The sequence below is a fragment of the Octopus bimaculoides genome, chromosome 4 (assembly GCF_046866305.1).
Source record: "Octopus bimaculoides isolate indiv1 chromosome 4, ASM4686630v1, whole genome shotgun sequence".
NCBI lineage: Eukaryota > Metazoa > Mollusca > Cephalopoda > Octopoda > Octopodidae > Octopus > Octopus bimaculoides.
Window position 1 is genome coordinate 134169037 of NC_142931.1, and position 26746 is coordinate 134195782.

The following is a 26746-nucleotide window of genomic DNA, read 5'->3' on the forward strand; positions in this document are numbered from 1 at the left end:
GAGAGAGAGGGTGACTGCTTTTGCCGCGTGGTTTATTCATATCACCCACCAGTGTTTCTTTCACTGAGAGCGATCTCTTCCTTGAGGTATGTGCATTGAAGTTGAAAGAAAAAAATGATAGTACATGAACGATTTATATATGTTTTTAAATTGAAATTTTATTTTAATTTCTTTTGTTCGAAAAATAATCCTCACTTAAATCCGGAATACGGCTATATATATGTATATATATATATATGTATGTTTCAATGTGCACAGTTTTGCAAGAAACGTGCTTGTTGTTTGTTAAGAATAGTTCTGTGTTGCTTTATTCTCTTAATACAGTTAACCATTTTTCTGCTATGTAGAGAATACCTTCGGCCTAAATTTCGCACTGCCCCCGAAACAGCTATGCAAAAATTAGAGAAAAAACAGCTGGTCACAAAATAGTGATCGACTTTTAACACAAAACATTGGCTAAACTGATCCCTCATTTAATATTTCAGCTCTTCATCTTTTTTTTCTTTCTCACATTTCCCCAGACTTGCTTTTCTTTTGTTTGCGTTCTTGTTTCTTTTTGTTCATTTTCTATTCCTTTGTTATTTCGATATTTAATCTTTCTTTCTTGAAACTTTTTTTTTAAAATTTAACTTTTTTAAAGTTTTATATAAAACAAATTTTATTTTTAATTTTTTTTTATCTTGGTGATTTATATTTGCCCAAAATATTTTAAAATATCTGTTATTGCAAACGTCTGATGTAGAATGAGATTTGGTTATAATTAACATTTTCAAAATATTTTAATTGTTGTCTAATCTAATTATTTACTATTAGTCTTTATCAGTTTCAGTCATGTCGTCATGAAGATGCTAAGTTTCAAACAATACAGAATCAGAAACTTGCCCAATTAGTAAAACTAACTTTACTGCAATAAACACCAACCCTCTAGCTTTCGTATTCCAAAACTTTTTCGAATACCAACAAAATAAACTTCTAAAATTGCTTTACATTGTATTGGTGTTTTCATATATAAATTTCTTAGCATTTCCAACACTTTTTCCTTGTTTTATTACAGGGATAGAGCACCTAGAAGTAATTTTTTTTTATTTTTTGATATTAATGGCGCCTTTGCAGTCATCTCGTCGCAAAATAGGTATTTAGGGTCTTCTTGTAAATCAATTAAATTTTTATTATAGATTTATATTTTGCATATTTTATTTAAGGAAATTATTCATTTTTTGTATGATTTATATTTTATAGATATTTAATTACACTTTATTTGTAAATTTGGGCGATCTTAGAGTATAACGTACCGGGGTGGAGGCAAAAAATCTGTGCGAAATATTGAGAGTTGTCTTCTCTTAATTGCGCCGAGGTTGACTTTGCATTTCATCTTAAAAGAGTTTATTCAGGTATTTGTACAATAGAGCCATGTGTACGGTTGTTTTTTCTCCGCCCCTTCTCGCGGGAGAAAACTCATTAGTAATTTATTAGTTTCCACTTTTCTGCTCTTTCCTCGACCACCAGTTATTTTTTTTATGTTAAGTTTTGTTTTCTACATCGACAGCATCTCAACTCATCAGATTTGAATCGTTTATAGCTTCAATGAATTATCTATATATATATATATATATAAAGATGAGAATGTGTGTCTGTGTGAATCCCTAAAACTTGAGAACTACACAACCAATTTCATTCAAATTTTACACATGCCTTAGGGTCCATATAGTGTCAGGCCAAAAAAAATTTGCTAATTTTTCAGATTAACACCAGCACGATCTTCACTAGGGTTTTAGGGTTACGGTTAGTGACGGAATTCCCTAACACCATAATGAAAATCGTGCGGGTGTTAATCTGAAAAAATTACCAAAATTTTTCACTTCTTGCCTAGTACGAGCCCAGATCAATATCATATCTCCTTCACTATTTCAGTATTACTTGTCAAAAGTGAATAATAGTCAGATATTTTCAAAAGTGAATAATAGTCAGATATTTTCAAAAGTGAATAATAGTCAGATATTTTCACTTTAATATTGAAACTTTTAAAGTGAAACTATTATCTCACATATATACAGGCATACATACATATATATAATATGTATATTATGTGTATATATATGTATACATCTGCACAGACCTGTTGAGGCAAGTGAAATCGAACTAAATTCGACGACTGGCACCCATGCCAACGTCGTCTCCCTCATTGGACACGAAACTCAGCTTGCGAAGACTTATTGGGGCAAGCGAAAGCGAAATTGTGATGGCACCTGTGCTCAGCGTCGCCTTTCTGGCATTTGTGCGGGTGGCACATAAAATACACCATTTTGAGCGTGGCCGTTGCCAGTACCGCCTGACTGGCCTTCGTACGGGTGACACGTAAAAGCACCCACTACACTCTCTGAGTGGTTGGCGTTAGGAAGGGCATCCAGCTGTAGAAACCATGCCAAATCAGATTGGAGCCTGGTGTAGCCATCTGGTTTCACCAGTCCTCAGTCAAATCGTCCAACCCATGCTAGCATGGAAAGCGGACGTTAAACGACGATGATGATGATATATATATAGAGAGAGAGAGATGTATATGTATACATGCATATATATAGATGTATACATCTATATATATATATATACATGCATACATATATACACCCACACACATATACATAGGTGCAGGTGTGAATGTGTGGTAAGAAACTAGGTTCCAAAACATGGTCCTGGGTTCAGTACCATTGTGTGGTAACTTGGCATGTGTCTTGACCAACCAAAGCCTTGTGAGTGGATTTTGTAGACAGAAACTGAAAGAAATCAATCGTATATATATGTAAGTGTATGTGTGTCTTTGTCTCTGTGTTTCTCCCTCATCACTACTTGACAACTGCTTTTCGTATATTTACATCCCCATAACTTACTGGTTTGACATGAAGAAACTGATAGAATAAGTACCAGGCATATCAAAATAAAAAAAAGCACTAGGCACTGTCTCATATTTTTGTTTGCCCACTCAGTTGTATCTATCTATCAATCTATCTTTGTGTGTGTATATATGTTGCCATCCGGTTTCGCCAGTCCTCAGTCAAGTCGTCCAACCCATGCTAGCATGGAAAGCGGACGTTAAACGATGATGATATATATATATATATATATATATATATATATATATATATAATACACATCATGCATATGTATATGTGCATATTCATATCTATTATATGGTGAGGAATCCTACATTGGAGAGTAGTAACGACTAGGATAGGGTAGCTGACTGCTTATTGTGATCATTCTTCTTTTGGTTTCCTGCAGCCTTGCTCTCTTTTACAAACCCAGTGAACATACATATATTTCCTGTTTCAAAGAAATTCGAACAATACATATAAGATCCAAATTAAAAAAGATTCTCAACAATTCAACTTCTCTGGTTGACATTAAGACCCCCCCCCCCCCCAATAGGAGCCTTAACTCCCACATTTTAGAGCTCCATGACCTCCATTTTTCAGGAGCAAAATCCTTTTAATAGGTTCCATAAGACTGGAATTTTGGAATCTGCACATAAAGATCAGTAGTATGGGATACATGTGTCATGATTAGAATTTTTTGCAATTGACTAGTCCTCTCCCACTAAATTTCAGGACTTGTGCCTTTAGTAAAAAGGGTTATTATTATTAAGAAGGCTGGGAACTGGCAGAACCTGTGGTATACCAAACAAAATGCTTAGCAACATTTCTTTCAACTTCTAGTCCTCTACCCCTAAATTTCAGGCATTAAGGTCACTATGTGGCAGAATTGTTGATGCATGAGACAAAATGCTTGTGGCACTTCTTTTGACTTTTTACACTGAAATTCCACTGTGTCCAACTGCTACTTAAGAATTGATGAGTTAGCAGTTGTTAGAGCATAAGAAAATAAGTGCCCTGTGGTATTTTGTGTGTGTGTGTGTGTGTAGGGGCTTTCTATTCCTTTTCATCCTTTTGTAGATGAAAAGTGTCTGTCTGTCTGTCTAGAGTGTTGCATGAGATGGTATAATATTTGCTCCAGCTCTTTCCATTCTGAGTCTGTGAGTGGCTTAATACCACCACCTGGCACTTTGGGTGCCTGTTGAAGGCATTTGGGTTAGGGCATCTGCTTGGGAATAACATCCCACCAGTCTTTAGATTCTCTGAAAATAAAAGTGGTTACAGTCACTGCCCTTCCTTCCTTGACAAAATGGTTAAAAAAAAAAAAAAGAAGAAATTCAAGGCAATTGGATATTGAACCTTAATTGATTTTATGATCACTTTGATCAGCTTATTTGGTAGTAATTTGAATAAATGTCAGATAGATGATACCTCAAGAAAAAAATCATTAAATTTTTTGAGCTAGCTGATATTTATTATTTAAATCTCAAAGCTTTGTGATAATGCATGATTAATTCAGAAGAATGTAAATAAAGAAATACTTGCATTTGACAGTAATCTGAATGTTTTTCTTGATTACTTAAAAAAATGTGCTAGAAATAGACAGTTTTTAAAAAAAATATTTATATTATTGTATGTGTGTTGTGTAGCATGGTGCTGAGATTAATCTGCATTGTTTACTGAGTTTTGTGATTCTTAACAGATCGCAGCTCAGTTGTGTGAACTAGCAAAAGAGGGTAATTTCAGTGCTGTAATAATTATACTTTCCTTCCGTCTTGACAACTTCTGTGTATGTATAGATATGTGTATACGTGTATGATATACATATTTAAGAAAGTGTGCCCACCTTCTCCCTCTTTTTATTTTGTAAATAGTTATTGATTATAGGCGCAGGAGTGGCTGTGTGGTAAGTAGCTTGCTTACCAACCACATGGTTCCGGTTCAGTCCCACTGCGTGGCACCTTGGGCAAGTGTCTTCTACTATAGCCTCGGCTGACCAAAGCCTTGTGAGTGGATTTGTTAGACGGAAACTGAAAGAAGCCCGTCGTATAAGTGTGTGTATATATATATATATATATATATATATATGTGTGTGTGTATATGTTTGTCAGTCTGTGTTTGTCCCCCCCAACATCGCTTAACGACCGATAGAATAAGTACTAGGCTTACAAAGAATAAGTTCTGGGGTCGATTTGATTCGACTAAAGGCAGTGCTCCAGCATTGCCGCAGTCAAATGACTGAAACAAGTAAAAGAGATTGCTTTGTTGCTATCACAGTGCTGAGTCTCTGTTCTTCACGTTTCTGCCTCTTCCAGTCTTCCTCTTCCTTTTATCTTCTCTCTCTCTCACTGCTTTACAACTATCACATCCTGTTGCTTTCCCCCTGCTTCTCTCTATCATTGTCTTCCTCTCTGTTACTCTTACTAATACTTCTTATGTTGATCTGCTTCTTTCCTCTTTCTCTCTTTGTACTATTAATTTCTCTTCTTATCTCTTTTACTCTCCATTTCTCTTATCTTTTTACGTCTTTCACTGCTGCTCTCTTGCCTCTTCATTCTTTGCCAATTTCTTTTGATTGTATAAGTGGGGAGTAACATTTTATGGATGTCAGTTCAAACTACAGTCATGACCAAATGTATCTTTTTTTATTAATGATTTGCAAAACATGAAGAACGGATTTGTAAGCGAAATTCAAGAAGTATGATTTTTAAACATATAAAGGCAGTTGTAAATAATTTTGCAAATGTGGGGCTCTTGGTGCATTAATTGTGAAAATGTAAATGGGAAGATGAGTGAGAGAAAAGGAAACTGAAAGAGTGGAAAGGATATTGATAGCCCATGCAAAGAAGTGCCATGTCAAGTTTCAAGTGTTAGTTTCAAATTTAGAATATTCATGCCATTAGAATGCATGTAGATGCAGTGAGGTTGCTTTGGAGAACCACATAACAAAAGCAGTGTCATTCTGAGATGCTAAGATAACTCAAAAATATGAGACGTAGATCCTGTGATACACTCGATATTCTCTTTATATCAACAAAGATAGCTCATCCTTTTGGAAAACGATAGGCCAGCTCAAATTGAAGACATGTTCTCATAGTCGGAGCTTTCCAATTAAAGCTGAAAAAGACTGTGGATTTGATTACTAAATGCAAAACATTTGGTCCTCACAATGATCACATGTATACTGTAGAGTGGCAAAAGGACGTTTGCAACATGTGCAATCAAACTAATTCCATTGTATCAGCAAAGCTTTGGGACGTTAGCAGGGACAGAATTTTCTTCAATATTGTTAAAACCCAGATAGTTCATGGTCCTTGTAGTGTGCTCAGCAGGAATTCACATTGCATGTTGCATGGAAGATAACTGGTTTCCAAGACCATTTGTGAAGGAGACTCAAACGGTTGAAGAACATCAAAGGCTGGAAGCTTCCAAACTTTGGTTGGATGGCATGAAATTGCTAAGAAATGGGATAGTTACCTACTACCTGCTCCTACTCTGGACATTTTGAGGCATATATTAATTTTGAGTTCTGCAATTCAATAGAGTCCATCAAATATGTTAGCTAATTTGTAAACAAGTGTTCTGATGAAACTAAACAGCTACATTGAAGTTAGCCACTTCTCGCAGGGATAATGCATGAGCAGTAATGTTTTCTGGGGTTTATTGTTTTTTTTTTGTTGCCTTTCCCCTTCATGAAAGATCCCTCAGGATGCAACTGCTATAGCCACTGGGTTTACATTGCACCAGCAACTACTGCACTACAAGCAGAGCATCCAAGGGACATGTTGGTATGATCCTCTTGCATTTTATTAGACATGAAACAATGTATGGTAATGAAAGCAAGTTAGATACCCAACTGAAGACCAACCTGATACGTTTTGATGATGCCATTGGAAGAGTTTATACTGTACATCCCTGAGAAGTCATAATATACAATTTCTCAGGGATACATAGTTCACACTCTTCTAGGTTCTTTTCAAGATCTCTGAACTTTCAATGGTGAAATATGCACCACTTACAGGAAGGTATGCTTTTACATACATTTCTGAAACTGGTCTGTGTGCAAAGACGTCTGGGGATTACTGGACAAGAGCCTTAGTGATGCACTTGGTTGTAACATTGCCAAGAATTTAGGAACTGGAGAGTTTTTGTTAAGGTCTTGAATGAATGCATAATAGTACACAAGAGTTTTGGAGGCTTTAAACAGGGCAACATTCCAGACTAGAATGAAAATAGATCTCAAATAAGAATAGCAGTGATGTCAGGTGATTTCTATGATATTGTTTGTGATGCTAAAAGGAGCCAAAGCTGATTAACTTTGAGAGTTCTTAAGAGTTTCAGACTGTTTACAAATAAGAAGTTTCATATTTTTGGCAGTCAGTTGTCTAGCCAGTTTGTGAAAAGTTTCTAACTAGTTGGGGAGGGAAGATTTCCTTTGGGCATTACTGACACTACGACTCAGTTCCTATAAGCACATTTGTTAATACAACAAACGAATTGTTATCCAAGCTGTTCCCGAACCAACAACATCTGTTACCTAAAGCATAAATGACAATATGTAGCAGTATCAACCAACAGCTGCTGCAGGCACTTTTTTAGAAAGTCAAACCTACAAATCAATATACACTGTTGGGGATCAAGAAGAAATAATTCACTATCATGTGGAATTTCTAGATTGTTTAGAACCCTAAGTAAGTTACATGTTAATGAAACTACTATTCTCATTGAATGCACCAAAGGAGGTGTGATTTTCCAGTTGTAACATTGCCAAGAATTTAGGAACTGGAGAGTTTTTAAGAGCTGTCAAATAATTGTCTTGAATGAATGCATAATGGTACATAAGAGTTTTGGAGGCTCTAAACAGGGCAACATTCCAGACTAGAATGAAAATGGATCTCAAATAAGAGGAGTAACAGTGATGTCAGGTGACTTCTATCAGATATTGCTTATGGTCCCAAAAGGAGCAAAAGATGTATGTTGACTGAATAAGGTGTTCAATAAAACACACACACGCATAAATGTTCTCAATACATGTGAAAAAAAAAAGTTATTAAATTTTCTAGGTCTCTTGCTGTTTTTATGTTCAAGACAATGGCTCTTTGCTGCCTTAGTGAATGTTCAAAAGGAAGTCTCAAGAATTGTGAAGGGATGAATCCACAGCTTCAAATATGCCCATACACAATCATGAGGTAGTGAGTTCGATTCCTGGACTACGCTGTGTGTTGTGATTTTGAGCAAGACACTTTGTTTCACATTGCTCCATCACTCAGCTTAGAAATGAGTTGTGACGTCATGGGTGCCAAGCTGTATTGGTCTTTGCCTTTCCCTTGAATGACATCAGTGGCATGGAGAGGGGAGGTTGGTTATGCACAGGCAAATGCTGGTCCTCCATAAAACAACCTTGTTCAAACTTGTGCTTCGGAGAGTAACTTTCTAGGTGCAATCAGAAATTATCCGCACTTTCAGCATAACATACAGATGTGTAACCCTTTGAATTTTCTGTATCTGTTTTAAAAGCTTTGTTCTTAGCAACAAGAATTTTGTACGTTTACATTACAAGAATTAAAAAAAAGTTTTTAAAAATTTAACAGAGATTTGAAATAAATTGGCTTAATGGTGGAGCTTGAAGTAGATAAAGCTATAAATAATAGCATGTAGAATATTGTTTTAAAAATACCCCACTTGGATACAGAAATGTCAAAGGCTTTTATAGTTATGTATATATCCAAGATACATACACAAACTGTTAACATCTAATGGAGGCTGATTTTCTATGGCAAGACACCTTCACCTGTTTCCAAGCAAGGTAAAATTTCCCCATGGCTGGACATTTTTATGGAAGAGTGGAAACTAGCAACATTGCTTATGTGATAGTGATGCTCATTTACAACTACCATATAATGAGACAGGGTAAACAAGCACACATGCACATATTTACACAATAGGTTTCTTTCAGTTTCGATCTACCAAATCCATTCGCAAGGCTTTAGTTTGTCTATGGCTATTGTAGAAGACATTTGCCCAATGTGCCATGTAGTGGGACTGAACCTGAGACCACATGGTTCAGAAGTAAGCTTCTTAACCACACAATCATGTTCTGGCAATCTCTCTCTCTCTCTCTCTCTCTCTATGTATATATATATATATATATATATATATATATATATATATTGCTAGAGTGGTCATCTCTCTTAGCAGTCACTTGTAAAGGGAGTGCAATTGTATATGTATGTGTGCATGTACATGAATGTTTATATTCCATCCTTGTTATTGCTTGAGTGATGGCGATGATGATAACATTATAGGCCATTGTTCTGATCTTTCAAACACCTCTGAAATTAAAAAAAAAAATCTCTTGAACAACAGGTAAAGGTTAGCAACATGGAAAAAATCTGATTATAAAAATCCAGCCTGAAACAACTATCTCCTTAATTCTTGCTAGCATGGAAAGAATGACCTAAATGAACAAACACTCCATCCATCATACATCTTGTTTCATTAGCCAGTATGTGAATCTACACGATTGCTTTACCTGTTAGAATTAGCAGCCAAATGTCACTCAAATCACAGCTGGCCTCCTTGAAAAAAGGAAGAATACATTGGACGTTGTAATCATAGATGTATAAAAAGATGGGATACTTACAGTTGGAATCTCTATGATCATAGGTCTACTATATCAAAGCTGATTTGAGCTAAACTACAACAATCACAACAACTTGTTCCTCTATATAATCTTGTGGATTATGTAGTTTTTGGTGTTTAGCTTTTGGTCATTACTGATTCTATAGAGGTATAATCAAAAACTTTGTGGCCATCCCATTTTTTGTTTTTCTAGGACGTTGCATCCAGCGCAACATTATCCATGTATTTGTTTTAAGATAATTGTGCCATTGCCAGTACCGCTGGATTGGCCCTCATGCCGGTGGCACGTAAAAAACACCCACTACACTCTTGGAGTGGTTGGCGTTAGGAAGGGCATCCAGCTGTAGAAACTCTGCCAGATCAGATTGGAGTCTGGTGTAGCCATCTGGTTCGCCAGTTCCCAGTCAAATCGTCCAACCCATGCTAGCATGGAAAGCGGGCGTTAAATGATGATGATGATATATATAATTCTTATTCCAGTAAAATTGAAAGTGCTATTAAGTATAAAAAACACTTATTCTATTATTAAAAGGAATTTTGGCTCTTAATAAAACACTGTTATTTTTATGAATGGAATAGCAGCACTGGCTGAATTTTCTTTAAACTGTACAACTTTAATTATTGCTGATATTATGACATTTTTCTCACATGGCAAAGTTATTCAGTTTTATTTCGTTTTCTTTTAAGTTTTAGTGTTTAGAATCCAGAATGTCATCCCGAAATGCCAAAAGGGGCCGGAAGGACTCACCTAATTCTGAAGTAAGAATTTTAATTTTTTTTTTTTTTTTTTTTTTGTATTTCTCATTGGACTTAGATTTTGATTTCATATCCATCATAATTATTTAACATCCGTTTTCCTGCTGGCAGGGTTTGGATGGTTTGACAGGAGCTGACCAGACTCCAATTGTCTGTTGTGGCATGGTTTCTATGGCTGGATGCCCTTCCTAATGCCAACCACTTTACAAGGTGTGCTGGGTGTTTTTTATGTTCCACTGGCATGGGTGTGTTTACACAGCACCTGCACAAGTGCATTTTACGTGGTACTGGCACCTGTAAAGGACAAGCCTGTATGTATGGATGACTGCAATTTTACTTCACTTGAGTTTGTCTTCTCAAGTACAGTAAATCAAAACTTCTGGTCCCTTGTCATTTCCTCAGTGGGGCCAGATAGGGATAATTGACCGAGTAGTTTGCTCATTCAACATTTTATGGGGTAAAGAAAAAACACAAATTTGCTCTACAATCCCTAACTGTAGTTTTAAAATATTCTTGGAAGGAATTGTAATCATTGCCAGGAATGTAACACAAGTCACTCCAAAAACTTATTGAGAAATCTGATATTTTCCAAATATCTTAAAAATTAATTTTTACAAAAATTGATATACTCATCTAACATTTACAGTAAGAGTGGTTCTTATTTCTTGTACAAATTTCCAAAAGTAGATATTTCCAGCCCTTACCAGTACATGGTGTGAAAGACCCTTAAGTTTTTATTTATTATACTGTGTTGAAAGCTTTGTGTTTCTGTTTTGCTGGATTGATTTAGTTGTTGGTTAGTTCAATGTCAGGCCTAATTCAGAAATCTGATCTATGGTCAAAAGCTTGCCTGCTATCTCCATCCATCCATCAGCCCAGAATGGTGTACTGAGGACTACTATAAAGAAAACTTTGGAGATTAACCATAGAAAAAAAACAAACTAATAACTGAACAGCAAACACAAATTGTGAAATTTTATCAAAACCAAGGAACAATAATCCTGATCCAATAAGCATATCATGGCATGAGAGTGTCTTCAAGGGAATCAATGATTAGATGTTTGATAGATTGTTTTGTGAAATGGCGTTCAATAAGCAACCTTCCACAAAGAGACAAGCCTCACTTGGTTAGGAATGAAGCCATAGTTGAGCTTGTAAAGGAAAGTTTCAAGGACATCAACTTGAGGCATTCTGGACACATTAGAGTCCTCTGGACTTTGCCCTGATGCATTTTTAAAATCATGAACATGTTTGCATTCAAGGATTAGCAAAGGGAACTCCTGAATTTATCCACAAGCTGATAATGTCAGATGAAGCACATTTTCATTTGAATGGCTTCTTTATGAAAATAAAGCTGTGATATTTGGTGGTTCTGAAAATCTTAGTGTAATCCGTCAAAGGAAATTGCACCCAATTAAGTGTACAGTTTGGTAAGGGTTGATGATGGGAGAAGTGACTGAACTCTGTTTTGAAAACCACATTAAGAATCTTGTCACTTACAGGATATGAATATTGGTCTATGATAAAAAATTTCTTATTCCCAACAGTTCCAGAATAAACATGGCATAGGATGGAGTGCCAGCTTGCCTAGTAAATCTAACTGCTCAGTTAAATTTTTGAGAGATAAAATAATTTCCTGCACTTACAATATAAGCTGGCCATTGTAGTATTCTCCAGATCTGAAGACTTCTGATTTCTTTGTAATGAGCTATCTCAGTGAAAAAATTTATGTTAACAAGCCTCAGACAGTCTAACAGCCGAAGAACAATATGTGGGCTGAAATCATCACTGGAGCCTGAAATGCTGAGAAGTATCATGGAAAGCACTTTAGAAAGAGCACATTTGTGTGATGTAGGAGAAATGGATGCCATATACAACGTGATTTTCATGCCTAGCATATATTTATTTCGTATACACTGTATATGATGCTATAATATTGTAAATTTAAAACAAATAAAGGGGGTATTAAATATTGAACCCCCTTTGTGATTTTTGACACGTGTCTGGATGGCATATATAAATCTACTGGTCTCTATTATTTACGTAGATGATGTGTATCTAATGCGTTCACTTTTCAGTTTAAAGAAAATATTTTTGTGGTTGGGTGTAGATTTAGTATTTCTCGATATTTTTTATAATTGAGCTCTTTTTGTATTTTTGCAGATTGTTGCAAAAGAAATGAAACCAGAGGTAAATATTGTGAATATACTTTTAAGAATTGGCATGGAATATTATGTTTACAGTCAGAAATAATATACATATATATATTTATTATGACTCTTTTGTGGCCCATGATGATGATAAAATATATTGACCATATATTTCACTTAGTTACTGAATTTTGTACTTGGTATTTGTAATATGTTTTTTGCAAGAAATTATGAAAGCTTTGATTTAGATATGAACACTTTAAAACAAGAAATTGTGTATCATAAAACCAAATTGCAGATTGGGATCAAAAGAGATAAATAGACTAGCAGGTTGAATGGTACTTTATTGATTTTACTGTACCATTCCTTTTGTTCATAACATTTGTATCCACACTGTTAACCATATCTGTGCTCCACTATGGGTTGTGTGTGGCATATTTTTTATTTGGTTTATGTAAACTATATGAATAATGGTGCACAAAGCAGTAGTGAATAAAATATATTTGTGTGAGGTTATATTTAATGTGTTCAAGTGTATTTGAACATAAGACCTTTCACTGCATAACTAATCCCAGGAGCAAATTATCTTCCTAGACATGTGCAAAATGGTATCTTAGGCTGTCATCAGATTGTGGGATGCATGCATATCTGCATCTTTTTGCTTCAACTACAAAAACCAAATCTGTCATTCACAGCCTGTAAAGAATGAAATTATTCTTATTAAAACAATAAAGTACATAAAGCTTGGTCAAACCAGAATTACATAATGTTTCATGAAACAGTGTTATATAAAATATAACCATGTGAAATCTTATTTAACATGTCTGGGTGTATTTGGACATGAGAAGGCCTTTTGCTGTGGAATTAGCCCTTGGATAAAATTCTCCTCTTGGACATAGAGCTTTTAATTTATGATTGGCTTAATGATCTGGGTTTTGAGTGGTGCATTAATCTAAGCCATGTTTTGAATATCTATACTTTCACTAGTATTACATTGGTACTTTTGGTATTTTATGCTGTTGTATGTGCAAATACATTGGCCCACTCCTCCACCTTGTGCATTAAGTATGTTGTGTAACAGTGCAAATATTGAGTAGTTTTTACACTCTGTGATTCCTGAATAATAATAAGAATATACCGATATTTTTATTGTCATTGACTATTCTTTCATTTACCAGTTTGATACCTAGCTGTCTGATATTTGTATTAGCTCTTGGTACCAACCTGCCTATCTGCCCCTTGGTCTATGATGCAAACTTTCTTGTTTAAAGTGATCTTAACATTTAATTTTAATGAAAATGTTAATTTATGTTCCAAACACCATCTTAATTATGGCAAAGTTATTTTATTAAATTCTTCACTATTTTCAAAATTAACTGAAACAAAGGCAGTGTATTTTAACAGGAATAAGGTAACAAAAGGGTTCATATTTCAATTAAGACATTTTGTTAAAAAATTTATTATACAAAACAAAATATATTACACTGGGTAACCTTTGTCTTTTAAGATGCTAATTGAAAAGTTAGTAATACCTTGCCTCCTTTTTGAGTTGTTTTGAAGTTAATTGAATTGTGTAACCAATTTGTTGGAAATATAGTGATGTGTGCTTTAACCCATTGCCTGTCCAAAGCATTTTCATAAGCTTCTCCTAAATGGCCATGCTTGTTTTCAAGTTTTTAGCTAGGCCTTGCTTCATACATTCTGACTAATATAAAGCTTTTCTTTCATAAGTGCCAAGTTACTCTGGTGGTTGAAAAAAATTTGGAAAATGTATCATATATGATGCCAGGGAGAAATGTCTTGTGTATTACATGTGATACATAGGACTGGGAAAGGATTAACCTTTTAAAATGTACAAATTTATCCACACAACAGTCTTACTCCTGGCAGAATGAAGGAAAATAGAACAAGGGAAGTGTCTCAACAATAATGCAAAGTTGAAAATGTGTAGCACTTAATGTGTATGAATGAAAAGCATTGGAAAATAAATGACAGAAGTGAAGATAGATTGTGACTGATGGAGCTCAAAGATTCTACACAGCACAAGTTGAACACCTTAATAATAATAATCTTGAGCAGAGAAAGCATTACAAAGTGATCTCACAACTCAACACAAGCTCAATCTGTTATTTAACTTGTGAATCTAGTATTGGCCTACATAGTTATATGTAGGTCTACAGAAGTTGAATTTGGTGGGCAGTCATCCTCAACATGCAGGTTTATCATCACCAACAACTTACTGGTATAACACGAGGGAGTGGAGTTTAACAAAATTGGTGGTGCTAGTATTCATGTGATTTAATTTCTGTTCTTCTGTTTTAGGCTGAGTCCAATGATGCTACAGATAACAATACTGAGGTATTTTCTTTCTCAACTATAACTTTTATTAATATCTCATTTAAAATTTAAGCCATAATTCTCTTGATTATAAATCAAATGATCACTGTTTCTATGGCTTCAAAAAGTCCACAGATAAAGAGGGAAATGGGTCTATATGTAAAACTGAACTTCGGGAAACAAGTTTGTTGAGTAAATTGAAATTAAGATGAAGTAGCATTATTTAGTTTTTGTAAACCACTTATGCAAGAAGAGTTTGCATTAATTAAAAGTTTTCTTGATTGCTATATGTTTACTTTCCATATGAATGTTATTATCCCTAGATAATTTTCCTCTGTCATTGTTATGTTCATGTGTTTTATTGTGCATGCACAGTGGTGGGTACAGCTAACCAAAAAGTTAGCTTTGCTAACCATTAATCTAACTAAAAAAGTTAGCCTTGCAAACGCTAAAAAAATTAACAGAAGGTAGCACTAACTTATAACTGCTAACTTTTATCATATGAATTTAGCTTCAGTCTGGTTTGCTCTAAAACTCTTAAAGACAGACCAAGAGAGCTGAAATTTTCATGTTGGAACTTAGATGTAGAGCTTTCCAAATAGGTATAGCATGCGAAGATCAAATGATGATCAAGATGTATGTAAATAATTAAATGAACAAATGAAATTAAGCATTAGTTTTTTCAGTCATCATACACTTTATTTATTGTACAAAAAGTATTAAATCAAAAAGGTATAGTATAGCATAGGTATCATGCCAAAATCAGATGACAATCAAGGTGTACTACTCTGGCTGGGTCTTCTCCATCATCTCGACATGATGCTGGTTGCCATTCATAAACATCAGCCTCTCAAAGTTACCTTTGGCCCTCAAAATATTTTTGCCTGTAGAGAACAGGTGCTCAACTGCAGCACTGGATGGGATGGCTGTGTTATACTTGGTGCAGCACTGGACGGGATGGCTATGTTATACTTGGTGAACAGGTCACTCAAGACCTGCTCACCCAAAAAGGCAACTTCAGTCAGGACTTTCCTCAAGACTGCTTCCAGCCAGGTCTTCACCAAATTCTGTGCCTTAAACTTCAGTGACCTGTGGCTCCTGTTCTCCCGAAACCAAGTGCTGTTGCTGAAGAAATCATCTTTCTCATCCTCGCTGCTCTCCTCATTGGTCTCCATTAGAGCAGTCTCCATGGCATTCATTACTTTCCTAACCTGGCTGTTATACTGCTCCAGCCAGATCAGGCGAAACTTATGGTAGAAGGTAGTGGTCAGCTGGCACTCCAGGTCTTCTAGGAGGAGTCCAAACCGTTTTGTGATGCCTGCCAGTATCGCATCTACCAGAGGAACTTGTTTGAATTTGGCCTCCTTCAGCGACCTCTGCCTCATCTACAGCCTTTGCAGACTCCTCAACAGGCTCTTCATCTTCAAGCTGAACAACGATGGCTTCACCTTCCATAACGATAAGCCAATAATGTACACTGCTATCGCTGACACTGTAAGATTGTCTGTAATGTGACAACATAAGTGAATACAACTCAACTGCAGAATTACACAACGTTGCTCAGCTAGCTGCTGTGTCAACCAATCACGTCTTGTCATGTGTACATGTAGTCAGCCAATAATGTGCCTGATGGATGCTTCAAGACACGCCCACAACAAACAGGAACAAACGTATGAATTTTGTTTGCGGAACTAAATTTAACGGGAGCTAATTGGTCTGTTAACGGTTTCTAAAGTTAGTGGAAACACTAATCTACTAAAGGAAAAGTTAGCTTTACTAATTAGCTGATTAGCAGAATCGTGCCCATTACTGTGCATGCATATAGATATTCTATTAGTACAGATCTAGCAGAGATGTTTGAAGACTATACTTTGTTGAGATCTAATTAAATTAGGAAGGCATAGAGTAATTCTTAGAGGATAACATGAAATAAGTTGAGCAAAAGTTTGACAGAAACATATAACAAATAGGTGATATAAGAAAGAAACAAAAGTCATGGAGAGGGGTGGAGGAATTTCAGTGTGAAAAAAATTCATTAATTGTATTCTGTTCAATATGTCTTTCAACAGTTTTGAATTTTTATTTATTGTTTTCAGGTGAAAGTTAAGAAAGGCCCTGGTAGACCTAGGAAACTAGAATCTGAAAAGAAGAAGGTATGTACATATATATATATATTATATAGTTACTCTTGCCATGGCAACCTATTAGTGGAACTGAACCCCAAACCACATAGTTTGCAATTATTTTAGATATTGCTTTGTTTTTTTCACAAAGCTTAGGCTATCAAGATGATGTTTAAGTATAATGTAATGAAATATACACGAGATGAATGATTGCAGAATTTGAATTTTAAAGACAGATTGATTACAAGTATTTAATGAATATATTAGTAAATATTTTGCTGTATTAACTTATATGAATACATAAATAGTAATCTTCTGTATTCTCTTTTTCAGTGGATTCCAACAGGCCGTTCAAGAGGAAGGCCAAGAGTTCATCCAGTTGTAAGTTATATTACAACTTGTAATTTCTGCTTGGGCATATCTTCCATAATATTTGTGCTAATTATTGTAGTTACTATTTTTGAAATGTGGAAAACCTATTTATTAAGCTGTATAATGCTTAACTGAGTACATTTTTATAAATTTAGTGTCTTTAGGCATATGATGTAGATATATCTGTGATGGAACTTTTTTGTTTTTAAATCTACTCTAATTACAGGTAAATACAGGTAAATTCATTGAAATGTAAGTTTATTAAAATTTTGTTTAAACATCACCTTTTAGAATGAGTTCATCATCTTCATCATTTTTACATCAGTATCCACTTTCCATGTTGGCATGGGTTAGGAAGGATATCACAACTCAAGCCAGTTCTTATTCAGAATTACTGCTGTCTTAGACAGATTGAAAGGCCACATCTTGCTTGTATGTCATTTTTGACTTGGTTTCTTTAGCTGGATGCTCCTTCTATCATCAACCACTTTACAGTGTACTTGGTGTATTTTGTCATGATGCCAAAACTAGGGTCATTGTCATCTCCTCAACTAGACTAAAGGGTTCTCTTGACTTATATTGTCTCTACTCACTGGTTACTTTACGTCATTTGGGTGCATTTTATTATGGCATCAGCCTTTGTGAAGTGGCCTTATACTCAAGTAGAGTCCTTGCTACTGTAGGATGTGTTTTGCCCAAGGTAATCTGATTGAGTAAAACAATAAACAGATCTGTGACAGAACAACTAAGATAAAGGGAGCAGGAGTATGATGGTTGGGGGAGAGAAATAAAGGTGGACAATGGTAAGAAGTGAGTGATGGATATCTGTAACAAGTGGTCTGGAGGAGAAGGAGTGATTACTGGAAGTATAGGAATGGCAGTGAGCTGGTACAATCATTACCATGCCGGGCAAAGTGCTTAGCAGTATTTCATTTGTCTTTCTGTTATGAGGTCAACTTTGCCTTTCATCCTTTTGGAGTCAATAAAATAAGTACCAGTTGAGAACTGGGGTCAATGTAATCAACTTTACTCCTGGATATGAGTACAAAAATCTGCCTCCCTTTGCCAAACCTTGTTGAGCTGTTGTGGCAGTGTAGGCTCATCAGACCAGCATGATCTCAAGCTATTCTCTGGTGGAGAGAACATGCTGAGGCCCTCGTCTTGCAGTGGACTGAACACGAGCAAATCAATCCAATCCAGTTGAAAGGGTGATGGTTAGAGTGTAACAGGTACCATAGTTCTTACACATAGGTTTGTGATGGGTGGATGAGGGGAGAGGATTTAATATATGCAAATCTAGTACCATCTCTCATTACATAAGTAACGTGAATCGAAGGTAAGTCATAGAAATGAATTAGCTAGTATTCATATAGGTTAAGTAGATGAATTGTTGCATTTTCAAGGGAGCTTGAGCGTGTAAAACAGGCTACATGTAAAGGTAAAATAACTTTTTAAAAAAGTTTGTTTTATAAAATGAAAATTGATATGATACTTTTTTATAGCAATTTGTGAACACTAGTGTTGTTGGTTTCATGTTTCCAATTGGACAATCCCTGATTTACTATGTATTTTTGATGGAGTGTGAAACCTAATGCAAGGAACTTTACCTGTAAAGTATTTTTTTTTGTTTTCTTGTTGGTGTTTATTTCCTACACCAATATAAATCTATAAAGTGTGAATATATATTTGTGTGTGTATATACCGATATACATACACATACGAGTTTTCACACAGTTTCCCTCTACCAAATTCTACTTGCAAGTTATTATTGAACATGAGGCTAAGGTAAAAGATACTTGCCCAGTACTGTGTATTGGAATTGAACTTTGAGTCCATGTAGTTACAAAGCAAGCTTTTTAATCATGCAGTCATGCCAATCAAAGTTTCATGGAAAAATGTAGAATGTCCTCCATTCATAATGCATTTCTTGCAGAATATGTACAGCAGAAAGTTGTTTCAGTTGACTGTCCATCAGGTGTTTTCTTTTTCTGCTGTAAGCATTTGCAGAATACAACTGGGAAATCATTATTCTCTGCACACAATCTTGCAATCATTGAATTTGTTTCCCTTTCCCCTCTTGTTTTATAGAGGTTGGCTGAATTTAAAGTCATATCCTTCTTTCAGACTTTTTCCTTTCTCACAACAATTGTCTCTACACCTCTCTTTATTTTTTAATTTTTCACAAATGATTTATTCTCAGTTGAACTGCAACATCAGCTTGAAACTGCAAATGGTTGTATCACTTTTGAGCTTCTCTTTATTCAGTATATGATAAATAATCATTGAAAATATTCATATTTACTTTATATTAAACCAAGTATTACCACTACTTACTATCTTTCAACCAAGTTACAGCTCCTCATCTGATTCAACCAATCTATACAGTCTATGTTACCATTATAATTGATATTTACGAATGGTGTACCATTTTCATTCATATGTCATGCACATGTAGATAGAGAATGAATTTACTTCTTATATCTGTGCAGTCAGTAGCAAATTTCCTTTCTGCTGTTAGATTAACCTTTTTATTTTTAAAACTGTGCCATGTGTATGTTGTCGCAGTTAAATCCTCTACATGCCTGACTGAACTGTGGAACTGATCAAAACTTAATATTCAGTTTCAGTTATGGTCATCATCATCATCGTTTAACGTCCGCTTTCCATGCTAGCATGGGTTGGACGATTTGACTGAGGACTGGTGAAACCGGATGGCAACACCAGGCTCCAGTCTGATTTGGCAGAGTTTCTACAGCTGGATGCCCTTCCTAACGCCAACCACTCAGTGTAGTGGGTGCTTTTACGTGTCACCCGCACGAAAACGGCCACGCTCGAAATGGTGTCTTTTATGTGCCACCCGCACAAGCCAGTCCAGGGGCACTGGCAACGATCTCGCTCGAAAATCCTACAGGAGCCAGTCAGGCGGTACTGGCAACGGCCACGCTCAAAATGGTGCATCTCATGTGCCACCCGCACAAGAACCAGTCCAGGGGCACTGGCAACGATCTTACTTGGCTTGCCGGGTCTTCTCACGCACAGCACATTTCCAAAGGTCTCGGTCAGTAGTCATCGCCTCGGTGAGGCCCAATGTACGAAGGTCTTGCCTCACCACCTCAGCCCAGGTCTTCCTGGGCCTACCTCTTCCACGGGTTCCCTCAACTGTTAGGGTGTGGCACTTTTTCACGCAGCTATCCTCCTCCATTCTCACCACATGTCCATACCAGCGCAATCGTCTCTCTTGCACGCCACAACTGATGCTTCTAATGTTCAGTTAATAATTTCAAGACCACATCATACCCTTGGTCACACTGACAACAAGCACAATTGTTTCTTTTCCCCTCTGCAGTGAAAGTTAAAACCACAGCAGCACCTAACTTTTGCATCAGAGATTTTATTCTTTTACATCCCATTTTCTAGACTCTCTTGGCATGTAGTAACCAGCCTTTATGTCTGGCATTCCTTTTGTCCCAGACTTAATTCTCCATTGTACAGAGTCCAGAAGAGTCTTGTATAATTAATGGGTTGTAACACTTTCTTTCCATACTGGGTGCACTATTTTTGAAATGATAAACTTTTTATTCATTTAGTTATTTGTCCCTTTTCTTTACTTTCTTAGGATTATAACAAGGTAAAGAAACCTAGAGGAAGACCACGTATAAAGCCTGTAAGTTGTGCTTTCTTAAAAAAATTTCAGATGTTTCAATTCTTCCAGGATTTAGGAATTATGTAGTTTTTTCTATAAAGATTTTGCTGTAGGATTATGTTTGGTATGCTAAGTATTGTAGTATAAATTGGTTCTTTTAACTCTTTCATCACTATATCTCTAATTAAAATAAATGTCTAATAGTAATTAATGAAAGTGGTTTTGCTTCAATAACTCCTGTCAGTGTTCATATTTTCAGAAGTATGCCATTAGGCACATATCCTCCTCAGGGAAATTGGATGGAAATAAAGGAAATGGTTTTAAACAAAATAGCTTTCTATTTCTAATCAAATGTTCCATATTAGAATCAGAAATATATTTTAGGAAGGAATTTGAAAATTTGTTTATAACTGGGGATGACAAAAGTAAAACAGTGTGCCGTTCTAAAATTTAATCACAAATAACACAGTACTGCTAGCACCAGATTTTAGTTCGTTATGACTACTATTGCCAAAGTATCCATATTTTGTTCTTTTGAAGTTGAGTTTGGTACAAACAATCATCATTGAATGTCCACCTTCCATGCTGGCATAGATTGGACAGTTTGACAGGATCTGATGGACCCAAGAATTGCATTATGCTCCAGTGTCTGCTTTAGCATGGTTTCCTAATGCCAACCACTTCAATGTGTGTAATTACTCTTTTACTTGTTTCAGTCATTTGACTGTGGCCATGCTGGAGCACCGCCTTTAGTCGAACAAATCGACCCCAAGACTTATTCTTTGTAAGCCTGGTACTTATTCTATCGGTCTCTTTTGCTGAACCGCTAAGTTACGGGCATGTAAACACACCAGCATCGGTTGTCAAGCAATGTTGGGGGGGACAAACACAGACACATACATATATTTATATATATATATATACGACAGGCTTCTTCCAGTTTCCGTCTGCCAAATCCACTCACAAGGCTTTGGTCAGCCCGAGGCTATAGTACAAGATGCCTTGCAGTGGGACTGAACCCGGAACCATGTGGTTGGTAAGCAAGCTACTTACCACACATCCACTCCTACGCCTGGTGCTTTTTTAAATTTTTTTTACCACTAGCACTAGTGAGGTCACCATGTAGCTTGAAAGATTATGAACCCTGGGTGGGGTGTAGGAACTTTATTCGAGAATAAGGATTAGATAGAGGTAAAGTGTGAGAAAAAGGGCCTGAGCAGAATATGTTTCTTGCTGGAGGACACATTCTGTCAGTTTTATGTTGGGTCAGAGCATATAAAATGTCATTTATATATCCAGTTTGTAGATTAAGTCTAAATAGTGTTCAAGTTGTCTTTATTATTGTATTTGTTGTTTTTTTCATTATTAGTTAATTTGTTATACATTACTTATGGGATTTATTTGTTTTTCCAGATAGTGCATAAAGAAAAAAGACCAAGGGGCAGACCACGCAAAAATCTTGTAAGTCTATTTTCTCTTTAGATTAAGATTGACTTGAATGTTAGTGTTTAGTCACACTCAACCCCCTTTTAATACAGCAAATCTATGATTAAAGGGGCACTAGCTATGACAAAACTAATTTTTTATTCAGACCTAGTGATTCTGCAATATTGTCCCCTTTTTGTGCTGTTAAAAGTAATGCTTGCCTATTCACATTGTCTTGAATTAATCATGCATTATCTCGTGGCTTTGATGAGGAAACTGTTAATTTTTAGAATGATATTGTAGGATTATTGTAAGATCCTAAATCAGGTCATCATCATCATCGTTTAATGTCTGCTTTCCATGGTAGCATGGGTTGGACGATTTGACTGAGGAAAGGGTAAGTCGATTACGTTGACCCCCCCCCCCCCCCAGTGCTCAACTGGTACTTATTTTATTGCCCCCTCTAAAGGATGAAAGGCAAAGTCAACACACAATGGCTTCTCTGTTTCCATCTACCAAATGCACACACAAGGCTTTTGTCAGCCTGGGGCTATAGAAAAAAACACACTTGCCCAAAGTGCCATGTAGTGGGTCTGAACCCAGAGTGGTTAGAAAGTAAACTTAACCATACAGCCACACCTGATCAAATACATTCATTCAAATGTTATGTAATCATTTTTCTTTCTTTTTTAGGCTGAAGATGGTGAAGAGAAGCAGAAAAAGGTATTGAAGTTTCCCTTTTAACCTCTTTCAGTTTCTTTTTGGGAAATTTTCTTTTTTATGTTGAGGGAGGTGTTACAATCACAATTTGGTGTTTGTCATTTTGCCATTACTATTGAAGGCCAGATTAGATAAGATTAATGTGAATGTATGATTTGTTTTAAACCATTCGTTACTGTATTTATTTTGAGATGCTCTCTGTTTCTTTCAATTACTTTAAATATAACAAAAAATTTAGTAAAATAACTTAGTTATCATTCAGCTATTGTTAAGCACATAAATTGTGACTAAGGTTTGGTGGAAGATTTTAATTCAAAACTTATGAAAACAAGACATTTGCACTCAGAGCCAGAGCCGGTTTCAGCCGGGTTAGTAACGAAAGGGTTAAATGTCTTTTTGGTACTTGATTACGTATAAGATAGAGCACTGAATTTCATAGTTTTGGAGAAGTGTTGTTCTAATTTATATATCCTGTGTTAACCATTTCTTTCTCTCAGGTAACTGGGCGTGGACAGAAGAAACCGGGAAGGCCCAAGAAACAATAAGTAAGACATTTCAGTAATTTTATTAAAACACTATCATACATTGAACTTTTCGGTTATTTCAAAGTGACATGTTTGGTCAATTCTCCTGTATTTCTCTCACGCTTTTTTATAATTAAAAAAAAGATATACATGTTTCAGGTTTTGTAAGAGTGACTCTGAAATGAGTTTTGAATGCAGTAAGTAAAAAAAATTAATAAATAGAAATCAAGTGTGAATCATAGTGGACTTTGAACTGGATTTTCTGTTTTCAAGTGTGTAAACAATATTTGGCAAAATATTTCCATCAATCCATCTATTTTCTCCACCCACTATTTATGGGAAGCAACCATCAATTCTTGGTTAATCCCAAAATTAAGATTTACGATTTACTGGTTTAAATCCTTTCTACAAAGACTTATTGATGGCAATTTAACCATTTAGCAATCAGATTACTCTGTTAAACACAATGCTTATTTATTCACATTGTTTTGTATTAATCATGCATTATCTCATAGCTTTGAGGTTTCAAAGAGGTGATTGTTTATTTTTAGAATGACATTGTAGGGTAGGTGAGAGAGCCTGGATCTGGCCAGTTTCAATGTCGAAACAGGTAGAATATTTGGGCCAGATATGGCTGGTTTAAATGTTAAAGGGTTAAGGAGCCATCATCTTTTAACCTCCAGCTTCCATGCTGGCAAAGACCAGATAATTTGACACGATCTGACAGGTCCAAGGGCTACTTCATGCTTCAATATCTGCTTTGGCTTATGTGACTTTTAATTTGCAGAAAATTCAAACTCTTTTTCTCATAGTGATAAAAAAACCTTCCTTCCATGAACATTTGATATACAACTTCAGTTATTAATTAGATCAGATTACTAAAGATTTATCTTCATATAATGATTTCAAAAGGTAATTAACAAGAGAACATGAGACTTTTTCCTCGTGGTGATTCTGCATGATAGAAGAATCATAAATTAGTTGCTAAAATGTAATGTTAAGAAATGGATGAGTGAGTTAAATAATAATTTGTTTATGACTATGTTGTCTCCTTCCATTGTACTGAGAATTCATAAAGTAAAATGTTTGTGTTTTTGTTTTTGTTTTCAGGATCCCTTTAAATACATCTGTCTGAATAATGCTAGGAGCAGTATGTTGGCATCAAAAGACTTCTCATCTTCATCTATATCACCTAATAGTCTTACATCACCTAAGTCGGGTCCAAGAATGGACTGAAGCCTTTTTTAAAAACTTGGCTGTGTGCAAGTGACTGTGTGTGTATGCATGCAATTTGACTGTTTTCAATTCCAGTTCATATATAAGAATCTTTTATTCAAAATATGCACTATTTTCATCCTTTTAGCTAAATTTAAAAAAAAAAAAAAATCAGATAAACTCTGCTGGCATAGCTCTGGTATAGCATCATCCTCATCATCATCAGATACACTGTTTGCTGATCAGAGTTTATGCTGCATAACTTAGAATGCAACAGATATCTGAGGTAATTAGTTTGTTAATCACTGGCATGTTATTGTTCATCTGCTTAGAACAAACAGTAACATAAAATGTGAAAACTAATGCACTGCCATCAACCCTTCCCATTAGAAAATCTAGTATTTTATTTTCCCTCTTGATTTGTTTTTATAGATAACCTGTCCATTTTGATTGATTTATATAATAAATTAATTCTTAGTGAATTGGTAAAATTTTGTCTCTTCTGTGTTATGCATTATTTTCATTATTATTGTTATTGCCAGTTATTAACGTTTCTTATTAGTTAGTTGATAGAGAAAAGGGCTTTCTATCACAAGAACATTTACTCAGAAATCAAGGACATTGTTAACGAGGGATTTTTTTTTCTATATTCTCTTAGTCTTTCTCTATTTTTGACAAATTTAAACACTAAATTGAAAGTGATAAATTTAACATGTATTAAAATATTTTTTATAAAGCTGAAATATTTTCTCAATTTCGCATCTCCCAGCTAATAATGTCTAGGATCATTGATTCAGATTTTAGAGGATTGTTTCCTGAATCTCATTGCCTTCTTATCTGTGGTCCATTGCTTTAGTAATATCTCTTCACTTTGCTTTGACATTCCTCTTTCATAGAATAATCTACAATCTAGCTTTTTTTATTATCATCACATCTTTTCTAGCCTATCACAAAATTATACAAGAAATAGCCATCTCCTTGGTGTATGTGTGTACGTTTGAGAGCTGAATGATCCTTATAATCTTTTCAGATTATTCTGAATTTACCCCATCTTTGGATTCATCAACCAAAATATTTTTATTGAAACAAAAAAAGAGAAAAGGTGTAACCTGCTGTTGTCCTCGGTTCATCACTAAATTTGTTTTTATCAAAGCTTGAGAATGAGTATTTCACCTCTTCTTCCTTTTAAAAGCCCTAACAAAGAAATTCTTTCGGTATTTTACAAAGCATGACACAATTACTTATGCATACGCTTTATTTTCACATAGTAGTGTCTCCATTTTAATTTCAAATTTGCTTGCAGTATTCCTTATTTCAATTTTTAACTTCCTCTCAATTTTGTAATGCTTAACTTTGCTGCTTTTTTTTAAAGTCAGTGCAAGCAATAGGAAGTGATTTATTGCAGTTAGACAATATTTAAGCAGTGACTCTCATTAATTTTTTTTTTAAATAATAAAGACAAAAAAATACCTTAGAACCAGTTTCTCACTGGATTTTAATTGTAAGATATAGTTTTAATTTTGTTTTGCTTTTAAAGTCCATTGCCAAACTATTTTTAATTTCAAGAATGTCTTGTTTATCAAGCTGTACAGGAAATCAATGTTATTTTTATTTGATACAAGGGTTTTTAGATTGTATTCATTTTCAAGATTTCATTAAAAAAAATTAGATTTCTACAAACAGCAGTATTTTGTTGTTGCTTGTGTTTAATTGATAATTTTTAACTAGTTAATGATACATCATTTTAATGTCTGCTTTTCCATGCTTGCATGGCTCAGACAAAATTTACTGAGGTAGATTTTCTATGGCTGGATGCTCTTCCTGTTGCCAACCTTCGACTGTTTCCAAGCAGCGTAATATTTCCCCCATACCCAGATATGTTCTTGCAGCAACACCTCATTCGCAACTACCACATAATATTAAGACAAGGATAGACGGGGTGGGTTCACATGTGTGCATGCGCACACACACA

The 26746-nt window shown here is 35.3% G+C and overlaps 1 protein-coding gene across 2 annotated transcripts; it reads left to right on the forward strand.

Moving 5' to 3' along the window:
• Positions 1 to 26454, forward strand: LOC106878911 (uncharacterized). 2 transcript variants are annotated; one of them, XM_014928263.3, is made up of 11 exons: positions 1 to 86; positions 10197 to 10268; positions 12429 to 12455; positions 14738 to 14773; positions 16849 to 16905; positions 17209 to 17256; positions 20864 to 20911; positions 22304 to 22351; positions 23009 to 23038; positions 23533 to 23580; positions 24670 to 26454. In XM_014928263.3, exons 2-10 carry the CDS (start codon positions 10218 to 10220, stop codon positions 23578 to 23580), a joined length of 393 nt encoding a protein of 130 aa, XP_014783749.1. In that variant the 5' UTR covers positions 1 to 86; positions 10197 to 10217; the 3' UTR covers positions 24670 to 26454. The 2 variants fall into 2 exon arrangements, with proteins under 2 accessions (XP_014783749.1, XP_089207627.1); XM_089351501.1 differs by lacking the exon at positions 14738 to 14773.
• Positions 26455 to 26746: the final 292 nt, after the last annotated feature.

Coding starts and splice junctions, on each gene's coding strand:
- LOC106878911 (XM_014928263.3), top strand. CDS start 10,218: ATGTCATCCCGAAATGCCAAAAGGGGCCGGAAGGACTCACCTAATTCT. Junction 12,456..14,737: donor CAAAAGAAATGAAACCAGAG/GTAAATATTGTG, acceptor CTTCTGTTTTAG/GCTGAGTCCAATGATGCTAC. Junction 17,257..20,863: donor GGCCAAGAGTTCATCCAGTT/GTAAGTTATATT, acceptor TTACTTTCTTAG/GATTATAACAAGGTAAAGAA.